This window comes from Trachinotus anak, unplaced genomic scaffold (genome assembly GCF_046630095.1).
Source record: "Trachinotus anak isolate AG129_WGS33_773 ecotype Australia unplaced genomic scaffold, CSIRO_AGI_Tana_v1 ptg000031l, whole genome shotgun sequence".
Classification (NCBI taxonomy): Eukaryota; Metazoa; Chordata; class Actinopteri; order Carangiformes; family Carangidae; genus Trachinotus; species Trachinotus anak.
In genome coordinates this window covers 4,800,780-4,812,638 of record NW_027273882.1, presented here as the reverse complement: position 1 = coordinate 4,812,638, position 11,859 = coordinate 4,800,780, and the positions used below count along the sequence as shown (strand labels likewise).

Below are 11,859 nucleotides of genomic sequence, written 5' to 3'. Positions count from 1 at the left end.
CTGTCATTAATGAGCGCTGTTGGATTTGGCCGTTCCAACTTGGGAGAAACGTGTAGACCGTGTAAACAAATGGACCAGTGAAGTCTAGGTCGCCGTCAAAATATTGATATTGTGGGGAACCAGTGATTTGTGTCCAGAGATGATATATAATTGTATCATTGCTACATTGTAAAATAACCTTTAAATTCCAAAAGTTGAGCCAATTATTTCAAAAGAGTGCAGTTTTAGGAAGAAAAAACATATTAGTGATTTAATAGTGTGATTCTCTGCTTCAATTAAAGGTAATTGCTGTGTGTGCTTCACACCTCCCACACTGTGTTGCCTGCCTTGTGGTAAATAACAATAGCAGCGCTGATAATAATGGCGCATAAAGCTTTCTGCCAGACGTGGAGCTTCCAGAAGCACTTGGTTGTCATCCTCCTCCTGCCTGAATGCAATTTTGCATCCACTGTCAGCTCAGGCTGCTCATTAGCTGTGACCAACCAAACGTAACATTTGTCATCAGTGAAATGGTCTTTATTCAAACAAACAACCAAACAGTTTCCACCCGGTTCTCTGTAAACGGGCACTGCCAACATTAGCAAACCAAGTTCACCCTTGCTTCAAGTAGCATTTGAATGAGATGTAACTACTTTACCCCACTTATATATTATTTCCTCCAGTGTAGAAAATATATAAAACAGGATTTGGTTAGAGATCAATAGCATTTGATTGACAGATTGCCTTTTGTAATGACGCCTCCTTGAATTGGCCCAATTACTCAGGTTTGATTTTATCTCTCATTCCTCCCAAGTCCCTTAGAGCCTACCTTTGAATATGAATGTGACCTCAATCCACAGCTGGGGGGGAAACATGATGAACAAGAGTCATTTAAAGCTCCAACTGAAATGCAAGCAAAGTTGACTGTGGGGGCATTTGTAGGAAAAATTAATTCAACCGCTCAACCACTTGCCACCCCTACATATGGTTGTTAACTTGGTCATTTATTCATTTTCCCAGACCCTTTGAGCTCTCTGTGGCTGCCTGGTGTTTGCACGTGCCAAAGTTGTCGATAGCTTCACTGTACCGCTTCACTGCATCAAAATGAGATGATTCTACACATCGGTCCTGAATAGATTTGAAACTCTCAATTGACATCTTCTTGGTGCCGTTAGTCTTCAAATGGCATGTGTTAGTGAGCAATGTCAATATCACACAGGTGCAGCGTATGTGTGCCCGGTTCCTGTTAATACGAGGATGTGTTGGTAAAATGTTGCCTTCCTGCGGACCTATTGACTCAAGCTGATGATTTTCTCTCAGCATGTGTAATTTGACGGGGGCTGGTTGTTGATTTTCATTTTGACCGACCATCATTTTCTTTGATTGCAGCATTTCAGTCAAACAGTTACATTAGAAGGGCTGAGTGTACTTCTGTGCACAGTTTTCTTGAAGTGTTGAATACATGAGTCATTTCTCTCCTGTCTGAAACGTGTTATACACAGAAGTCCAGTGGTTGATTTTATTGGTTGATATTAGCTTATCATAGATGTATTGCTGTTGGATTACATGTTGGCCTCCAAGTAAAATGTAATTACAGTACGGAAATGCCAAGGCGGGCTACGTTAAAACGATGTGAGGGAATGCACTGACGGGGGTGTGTTGCTTTTGGTACGAGTGAGACACTATGATATGATCCTGACAGTCCAGTTGGATTAAGTGCTGGAGAATACTTAATCAGAACCAGCTCATATGTCATGTTGTCTGATGCAGTGGGAAATGAAAAGTGTGTATATTTGTTTTCAAACGGCCACACTCGAAGACAGGTGGAAAAGCTGGAGACATGATATTGTTACAAACATTGAAAACCCTGAATCCCACCTCACCTCCGCACATCTGGCCAATCACAGCGTGAAGACGGTATGAATGTTGGATCATCTGTTTCGGAAAGTTGCAGAGATGGATCCGTCAAGTTTTGTTTGCATGGCACCAAATCATAACAATCTTAACAAACGCAACTACAACAATCAGAAAATCATTGAACTTAAGATTGTTGCTGAGTTAAATGAGCTATTTGAGTACATCCCTATGAGCTGTGGAACATGAAGATTTATCAACAGATCAGCAGAATATAAATCATAACAGAACACAGCAGGTGGCCGAAGGCTTGGACACAGCATTTGCTTGTTCACTACAACAGCAGCTGAGCTGGTAGAAGTAACTTTTACACATTGTGTCAGTGTCGCCATGAGCTCAGTGAATGATCCTCTGCACTGTATTTGTCTTGTGAGTGTGTCTTTACAGAGTGCAGGTGGCGGCGTGTGCTTTGTGTCTGCATCATGATTCAGCCGGATAGTCCTGAGTGTCTTCTGATGAATTCACCACAAGAACAGAGGAACTCGGGATTTTCTGGAGTGAATCCATCAAGTGGGGAGGCTGGTCTGGATATCTTGTTTGGATTTCAGCACCGTGGTGTCTGTCACGTTTCATCCGCTCAACTGTTCAAAGGATTGAAAGGTTCTTGCATTCTGGCAGTTTGGTGCTTATTTAAGGCGATCCACAAGTCTTTATTTAGCTGCCAGTGGGTGCATTGTTCTTATCTTCCTGTGGCCTTTGAGTTCCTCTTTGTAAAGACAGAGAAGAAGCACTGCTAATGCTTTGCTCATGAGAGGCAATTTTCATATCACAGAAATTTTCCGCATCAGTTGATCAAATAAAATGAAAGACTTTATCAATTCATGGTGCGTATACATGACACTGTCTCTGCAGCTGTTAAAGTGTCAGCTCATGTATGTATGTTCCTGATGTATAGGTTACTTGTTTGATACCATACACCACATTTTTAGCACCGTGTTGATCAGTGTCGGCTGTTTACTCACTCTCCTCAGCTAACCTAATAGCTGAGGCTCCTTGCATCTTTTTAATGAGGGACCCAGATGTCCCGGCACTCTCAGACCAATGCTTATTTCAACCACAGGGACCTGTGCTAGGAGGATACATGTGAGCCTAAAGCACAATCTCATTCTCACCTGATTAGCCAGCTGTTTAGTTTCCCTGTCCTTTGTTTGTTAGCGCTAGAGCCAGACAGCATATAGACAACAGCTGTTGTTCTAAAACATTATTTGTTTCATATGAGGAAGTGATTATAGGCGCTGCAGCTCTTAAATTGATGTTTGTATTGATTGTGTTAAAGATCGAATTAGTTCCATGGTCTGCTCCTCCGTCCACTGCCTCACAATCGGTCACACACGGGAGGGTTTGGTCAGTCCTGCCTGTCACTCGATGCGTCACACAGGTCAGTCTGTGCTCTGTCTAAGTGTCACTTCATTTGCTTGTCACTGCTGTCGCGTCAGGTTGGTTTTGTGCCCCCCAGACGTCCAAACCAATTGAAAGTAAAGATACTTGTATCAGTTGTTATGACGCACTAGACTGGCAGACCAGACATTTCCAAATGATGAAGTTAATGTTTTGGTCATTTACAATAATTAATCACGGTAGATGTTAGGGATGTTCCTAACAACTAATATCCCTGTCGATTAAATGGAAATTTATATTTAGACTACTCCACTAGTCTGACAATAAGAAAGCGCTCAGAAAACAGTCGAAATTGAGCAGAGTTTATTTGGGTTTGCAGAGTGTGGCTGACGTTAGCAGTCAAATGCAGCCTTCTGTCCTTGCAGGTGAGCAGCCATGTGCATGTCGAGTTTATTCTGACGCCGCCTACAGACAATCTTATTTTCATTTTCTAGATCAAAATACTGCCGACTAGTATTTCTAGTAAAATATTTCTGTCTTCCATCAAAATGTGTAGTGACACTCATGGTCCCCAGAGGATCCCCTGACTTTCCATCTAGTGCCACCTTTAATTGGTTGGCCTCCATGGTTATACATGAAATGCCTCAGTAACCACTGGATGGACTGCCATCAGGTTTGGTAAACCCCGTCAGTCAGTCTCAGGGTGAATTGTTTTAACTTTGCTGATTCTTTGATTTTTTTTTTTTTTACTTTGGTTTATGACCAAATTCCTGCAAAACTGTTGACGTTCCCATCAACCTCAGCTATAGTTTGTGTTAAGTGCTGATTAGCAAATGTTAGCATCAGAGCTGCAACTAACAATTATTTGTTGCTGATTAATCTGCCAACTATTTTCAGGATGAATTGATTGTTTGGTTTATAAAGAGAAAATAGTCACAATCACTTTTTTTCTAAAACTCAACACGGTGTCTGTAAATGTCTTTTTGTCCAATGAATCGTTCAAAAACACAAAGATATTCATTTTATTATCTCACAAGATAAAGAACAGCAACTCTCAACTGAGAAGTTGCAACCAGAAAGAGACTTTTCTTTTGTTTTTTTGTTTTTAATTTCAAGTTAATTTAAAAAGATTCATCGATTCATTTCTATTATTTGATATATGAATGTACTGAAGTGGCTTTTTCACTGCAGAGGGTTCCAGTAAAATATTCTTGTTCATTAGAGAAATGATTCAGAGCAACCTCATATTTCTATTTGACGGTTCTGATCACAGCAGCCCTTTATTTCCTGAATAACAACATCTACTGTTAGCTAATAACGTCTTGCAAACAGCTTAATGGGCCAATTACAGTGGACGTCGATATCGGATGTTGGAATATGATTGATTAGATCCTAGGTAGGAAGTGTGTGAGCTGCAGCCTCTTACCTCCAAACAAGCTGCACGGCAGAAAAAAAACCAACAGAAAAACACGCCTAATGAGCAGGAGGCCTCGAGTGGATTGGCGCTCCTCTGATATGACTTTGACACAAACACAGCCTCACACAATCACCATTAAAAGTTAAGAGTAAATAGCTTCGGCCCTCTTTATTGTCTCGCCTGGTTTGCTCAGGATTTTAATTGCAATTAGCGCAGACAGTGATTTATCGACGCGTAGTGGGTTTCAGCGCTGTGTCGTGTTAGGCTAATTGGTTTGGTTAAAAAGCCGTGACAGGGAGCATGCTGGAGGCATCGTGGTTCCCGGAAAGAGGATTGGCTTCACATAACGCAACAAGTTTCTCTGAACTGTTTTTCCCTCCTTGTTTCATTCCTTCCATCTTCCTTCATTCTTTCCCTCTCTTTTCTTATCCCCGGCCTTTTTTCTTCCATTTTCCATCTTGTCCTCCCTCTCAGCGCTGCCAAACAATAATCAGATGGGATTTGTCATGATAGTTATAACACTCGATTGCTCCTCAGTGCTCTGTGAGCCGGCGCGCTCCGTCCTTTCTTATCAAGAGAGGATCTGCCACGACAGCCGGTTTAAAAAAGAAGTAATCATTCACTAATCACTCGCCATTACTCTACTGGCAAATGGAGGAGGAAGAGGGAGCGGGGAATGTGTCTATTCCTCTTCCAGTCACATAAAATGTCAACATTTCACTGCAGGTGTTAGTGGAGACTTAGCAGCGGCACTGTTGCTCCTTACATGTCCCTCCTGTTTCTGTTCAAGCCAGTCACTGCTCCAAGACAGAAGGCTAATCAAGATCCAGTCCAGGCCGTGGCCTCAAACAGCGAGCGGACTGGGTCTGTGCACCGAGCTGTGTGCTGAAGGTGTGGCCCAGTCAACAAGGGTGTGCATCTGTGATGTTTGTGGTCTGTGTGGCTCTGTCTGCACAGCAACCGGCAGGGTAACAGCGGCATGCTCTGGCAAACAGGATGAGGGAGTTTTGCAGGGCCACACAGAGAGCAACACAACACAGGGCACTAATGGGATTATTTATATCAATACAATATATTCACTGTATTAAGTACAGATGGATGCAAAGGTTTGGGAGTTTAACAGAAAAAAAACAAGACACCTTATTACAATGGCAACATTTTTCACCATTTTCTGACACTTTAATGATCAAATGATTCATAGATTTATTGAGAGAGTCATTGGCAGATTAATCGATAAATAAAAATAATCCGCCCAGTTGCATCCCTGTACAACTGTTGGTGGCATTGATGCTCTCGATGCATGTTGCCATGAAGAAGAAGGAGGTTAGGGCAGTTACAGTCGTGTCAGTTCATATCGGTCGCTCGCTCTGCTCACAGCGAGGTGATACAGACCCTTCGCGTCTTATCTTCGTCCTGACAGCGCTCACAGGGTCTCGCAGGGCAGGACGGAGGAGTGGGGTGAAGATGAACAGCGACGTGGTGAGAGCAGAGCGGAGCTGAGTGGAGCAGGAAGAGAGCGGAGTGGAACAGAAAGGCGGGAGCGAGAGTGCACAACACATCCCAGATATAAAGGATGAGAGCGGGACTCGGCATTAGCGAGCCATACATAGCTCAGCGAAGCCGGGGTTGCAAGCAAAAAGCCACGTTTGTTAATATGGGGTTCAGCCAGCAAGGTGTCAAGAGACAGGATACCACATTATACAGAAGTTACACAATGCCAGCCGAGCCACTTAGCACACAGCATGAGTAATGCACTGTTTATTCACTGTGGAATAACTCAGTGAGGCCACTGGCGCACAGTCATTTCAACCATGAATTGATCTTTAATCAGTTGTGTTCAGTGAGGTCAGAGCTTTGCTGGCAGGCGCCATCATCACAGCAGAATTCAGCAATATTCCCACACAGGACAGGAAAAATCTGATCACTTCCAGGTGACGTTGAGTAGTTTGATGTCTGGAAAAGTCTGGAAAGATTTGCTGTTGATGCTCGATAAACACATGACTACTTATTGTCTGTAGCCGTGGATCTTTTCCACATCTTGCTGAAGAGTTTAGACGATAAATCAGTTGATTGACTGCCAAATATTCTCTGGCTCTGAGTGTGATTAGCTGTTTTATATCACTGTAGATTGAACACTTTACAGTTCTCGACTGTTGTCTGGACGAAACAAGCAGCATGAAAACAGCCGCTCTTAGAAATTGTGGTAATTGTACTGGTTTTCTGATATTTTACAATGCAAATGATCGATCGATTGAATCAGGTGGTTCCAGGAAAAAAAAAAAATCATGCCCCCCGACATAAACTGCTTTGATTTGTAAGGTTTGTTTACAGTAATGAAGGAACAGGTTACAAGCATTAGGCCGACGTTATCTACCGTAAAGTCCCTGGTTCGTATCCAGGACCTTTGCTACTTATTATCCCCCATCTTTCTCTCTCCCCTCAGTTTCCATCATTTATCTATCAACAGTTTTTTCCATGTGATTGTAAACTAAATATCTTCGGGTTCTGGACAGTCAGTCGGTTAGAAGTTGGAAAGGTTAGAAGAAAATTGTTTCCGGCACTTTTTTACCAAACAAATCATCGATTTAATAAGAAAATTAGTGGCATTAAAGTTGATAATGAAAAAGAACTTTATTTTTGCAGCCTCCCTAGTCATGTATGCACCTCCTTTGCAGTGCTCAGTGGCCTTGTAAGGGGGCCCACCCCTCAGTTTGGGAGCCACTGATTAAGTGATAATGAAAATAACTGTCAGTTCACAAAGATAAATCACAGAGGAAGGAAGAAAACGCTCACAGTGGAGAAGATGAAACGAGGGAAAGTTCTGTGTTTTTCCTTAAAGAACGATAAAAGATCATTTATCAAAATAGCTGATTAAGTTTCTGTCAATTCACTAATCAAACGATCAACTCCTCCTTTCAGTTGCTAAGGAATTCATTCTCTTGTATGAACTCAACTCAGGCGCTAGTGGTTCAAATACATATGAGAAACCACATGGCCCTGTTTTTCACACAGCTGGGTCCACAGATCCTCTGTGGATGTTCCACTGTGCACGTAAAACAGTGTGAGCCAAGAGCAGAGAGGGGATTTAAGCCTCAGATGTGTTTGGATGAGCAGGAATGAAGAGACCGCTTTGCTCTCTCTTTCATTTTTCTTCATTCCCCCCCCTCACTCACTCCTCTCTTCTCCATGCTCACCCCTCCTCCACTCCTCTCTCTTTCTCTCTCTCCGTCTTGCGGAGGTTCGACGGACGTTTCTCTCATCCTCACTGGCAGCTGTTGCCATGGTTGTGTCAGTGCCTCCGAACTACCTGGGATGGTATTTCCAAGGACGTAGCTCGGGATGACACTGGGCTCTGAGGTGTAGGAGGGAGGCAGTTCACAGGTGTCAGCAGTTCTGTGTGTTGGACACGGACTGAAGGAGACAGAGGAGGAGGAGGAGGAGGATGAAGAGGAGGATTAGAGTCTGGGAAGATGTTAAACAGAGAGGAGCAGGAGCCGGAAACGCAGTGAAAATGAGAGTGAGAGGCTCCGGGTGTTTCACTGTAGCCACTTCTGAGAGGTAATTTCACCTCGATGCAGATTTAGCATTTACCTTTGAACAGAGAGTCGTTCAGTTTTAGATCCGTGAACAACGACAACATCAAAGTGAGAGGAATGAACCGGGGCACCTCTGGGGAGTCACACACTGAATCCTGGACAGCTCCAGGATTCAGTGCATTAACACGGGAGTGGACATAATAGCAGCTGAATGACATGATTATCCAGGTTTTCCTGCCCTTCATGATGAATCCCAAGTTACGTCTTTAATGCACCATTCCCATTTCCATAAGGATGAACTGGAGACCTGAGGATGATCCCAATAAATATAACTTTTATTCAATATCTCCCTGGACTTTTAAAATATCAATACAGTGAATAAAAATATATTAAGATATATTGAAATAAGACAAATCAAGGTCAGACATACAAAAAAAACGCTAAATACTTTACATTTCCCAACTGCACTAATGCCAATTGATGATCCAATATCAGCCTAAAAGACATTTTTAAAGTGATGTAACTGCGTGAAAAATACTGCACATATGAAAGGCCAGATTGACCTGTTAAAGGCCCCCTTAAATCACTGCTTTAACATATAGACATGGCATTAGTGCCTCCCATACAGTATGTCTGTGATAAGAGTGATGAGGAAATATTGGCTAAAAACGATGCATTAATTAGCTTTATTAATGAACTACACAGACAATAATGTTTAATAAATCATTGTGATTGTAGGGGGATGGGAGGCAGCTGGGTGGGTTTGGTATTTGTTAGTCAAAATGTTAAACCGTGGTTTGTGGATCAGTTCTGTCTTTTCATGGATCAGCTTAAAATACTTGCAGCTGTGAATTAGGTTTGAAATTTGGTTTTCGATTCCCCGTCCACCAAATCCGGGTTTTATGTGCACAGATCGCTCCATTTGAGGGCGAAAACCAGTCGATCGTACCGATAACAGGCCCAACACGCAGGCCTCCGCCCCTCAGCCGTCACATAAAGCTGACATCCCCGTTCCCCCGTCTTATCCTCCTGCCTCACAGACATTGTAACCTCCATAATGCCCCTATTCATAAATCATCTTTTCTCTACCTGTTTGACAGCAGGGACTCGGCCTGCAGATAAAAAAAAACAAAAAAAAAACCCTCCTGCAGCTTCTCCCTTTTTGACCCCCTTCACTTCCCATATAGCCAAGCAATCAAGGACAACTGCAGATGGCGTGGAGCGTCCGTCTCAAAGGCCGAGTGTCTGTAATGTAACGACTGGCTGCAGCTCCTCTGTCAGATCTCCCACTGACCGTCCATCTGTGTGTGGCACACTCACCACAGTCTGCTTTGTTTGTTCCTCCACCTATTTAAAAAAAGTCAGTGTTGTTGTCACTGCTGCTACACCTGATTAATGCTCCAGATCCGTGTGCTTTGATCTGAGCCACAGGGAATAAAGCACAAGACCCAGTGAGTGATTTTAGATTGAATTTTTAACTTATTGCTCTGTTTGGGTTATTTTCCTCTGCTGCCGGCCGTGTGCTGAAAACCTTTTCTGAACTCCAGGCAGACAAAACACAGGACATAAAAAGAAACAATAAATTAAATTCACTGTCATTTTAGTTTTATCAGTTTCTGAGCTTAAAAAAAAAAAAAAAAAAGATCTCACTTGGGGAAAGTACTTTAATTTATGAAAGAGATGACTTGAGAAAACTTTGCAGTCATTCATTAGAGCAACTTTGATTGTTGGGGCCTTATTTTCTGGCTGTGATGTAGAGTCAAAGACCATATTGTCTGATGTATCTGTGTCGGTGTGTAGTTTGACCGACACAGTAAAAAACAGTGTTTGGTCTCAATTATGTAGTTTGTCCACTGAAGAGCTGTAATATGGTCCCACTCAGTATTTAGCTTGGTCACAATTTACCATTATGATGATGATGATTATTGTTATTATTATTTTTATTTATTTATTTTGTATTATTTTTCAATTTTTTAATTTTTTTTTAGTTGTTGCTGTTATTGTTGACATTATCATAGCTTCTAGCTTTCACTATTCATTAGCCCAGTCAATACATAATATACCACACCTTATAACCATATAACACTAACCACGTGAAATCATAGTATTTGCGTGTGGAATTGTGTACATCTCTCTCTCCACCTCTCTGTCAATCCTTGTTGTGTCGACACAACCTATTGTTTTGTTTTTGCACCAATTAAAAAACAAAATGAGAGTGGTCTCAGTAATTTCAGCTAACTGCTCTTAGTTGGTTGTTTGTTGTTAGAAAGAAAGCAGGCAAGTGTATTTCTGAAAATACTTAAAAATCCCCTCACAAGAGTGAAGTATTCACCACGTTGTTGCTACAGAAATGGACCAACTAACTGTGCAACACCGACAACATGTAAAAGTCTTTCTCTGCCACGTCTAAAAATATTCCACCACCCTGTTTATTCCGCCCAAAATTACTTGCTCTCTGTTATTTAGTGGAGAAAACCACATCCACAAAATGATGCGAGTTCTGTGAGTGGTGCTTCACACCTGACACGGTGTCCCTGTCGAGCTGTTGTACTGGATGTTGTGTTTTGACTGCGCACTCCTCACACATTTTTATTTTTTTTCCCCTCTCTGCTCCTCAGTCGCACAGTTCAAAGGTTCATCTGGGCAGTTTTCTCATTTTGTCCTTGAAAAAACAATTTGCAAACAGCTCCGATGAAGTGCGATCAGGTTGAGTCTTCAGCTGTCTGCTGAACGTGTGTGTGTGTGTCTGTGCCCTCAAGAGCCTTCAGCCTGTTGATGTTTTTTGGAGGCAGAGCGGTGTCACGTGTCAGCGCTGCTTCAGCTCTCACACTGATCAACAGTTTACACAAAGCTGTTGACTGTCTTCCAGAGAAACACTGGTTTAAGGTTTCAGACATGTCAGGTGTGTGTGTGTGTGTGTGTGTGTGTGTGTGTGTGTGTGTGTGTGGCTCTCACTTGGCTCACAGCAGCTGGATCCATGTTAACCAACAGCACTGAAGGGAGTTGACTGCAGCAGTGATGTGTCAAACCCTGTTTCTGTGTCTCTCTCAGGAGATTCCTTCACTCAATTCCGGTTTTCAGAAGAAAAAGACTGGGAGATGGACTCATTTACAGCCAGTCAGGTAAATCTATATCCTGCCCAATCTGCAGCACTCTGCAGTATTTGCTTGTCTTTCATGGATTTCACCCACTTTTCCTCAAGGAGACACTCCATCAGGGTTAAAAATGCATAAGGTAGAAGGAGCTTATGTACCATTGTTAGTGTGTGTTGGTGGGTCAGTCCACCACTTTGGTCCAGACTGAAATATCTCAACAACTGTTTGATAGATAGACGTGAAATTTTGTGCAGCCGACCATGAAAGCCAGATGATGACCTCTAATGACTTTAGTGATCCCCTGACTTTTCATCTTAGCACAACGAGCAGGTCAGAGTTTTCATTTATCCTGTCAAGCAACAAAACATCTACTGCATGGACTGAAACATTTATCACCACATTACAAAATGAACTTCAAGAAAGACGTTCAAGTAGCATCGCTCCTCCTCAACATGACTCACCCAGTGTTTTTAAAAGAACATAATACAGAATGTAAATGTAAAGAATATCAGAGCTTGTGAGTGTATCATCACTTATCCTGACTCTGCCAGCACTCGTCTGTGTCTGTGGATACAAAACA

General features: G+C 42.4%; 1 protein-coding gene across 5 annotated transcripts in view; it reads left to right on the top strand.

Moving 5' to 3' along the window:
* aven (apoptosis, caspase activation inhibitor) overlaps positions 1 to 11,859 on the top strand; it is a 216,855-nt gene that overhangs the window by 201,762 nt on the left and 3,234 nt on the right. For all 5 annotated transcript variants that reach the window (XM_071467799.1, XM_071467800.1, XM_071467798.1 and 2 more), the window contains one exon: positions 11,236 to 11,306. In XM_071467799.1, coding sequence (XP_071323900.1) covers positions 11,236 to 11,306 — 71 coding nt within the window. The remainder of the gene's footprint in view (positions 1 to 11,235; positions 11,307 to 11,859) is intronic.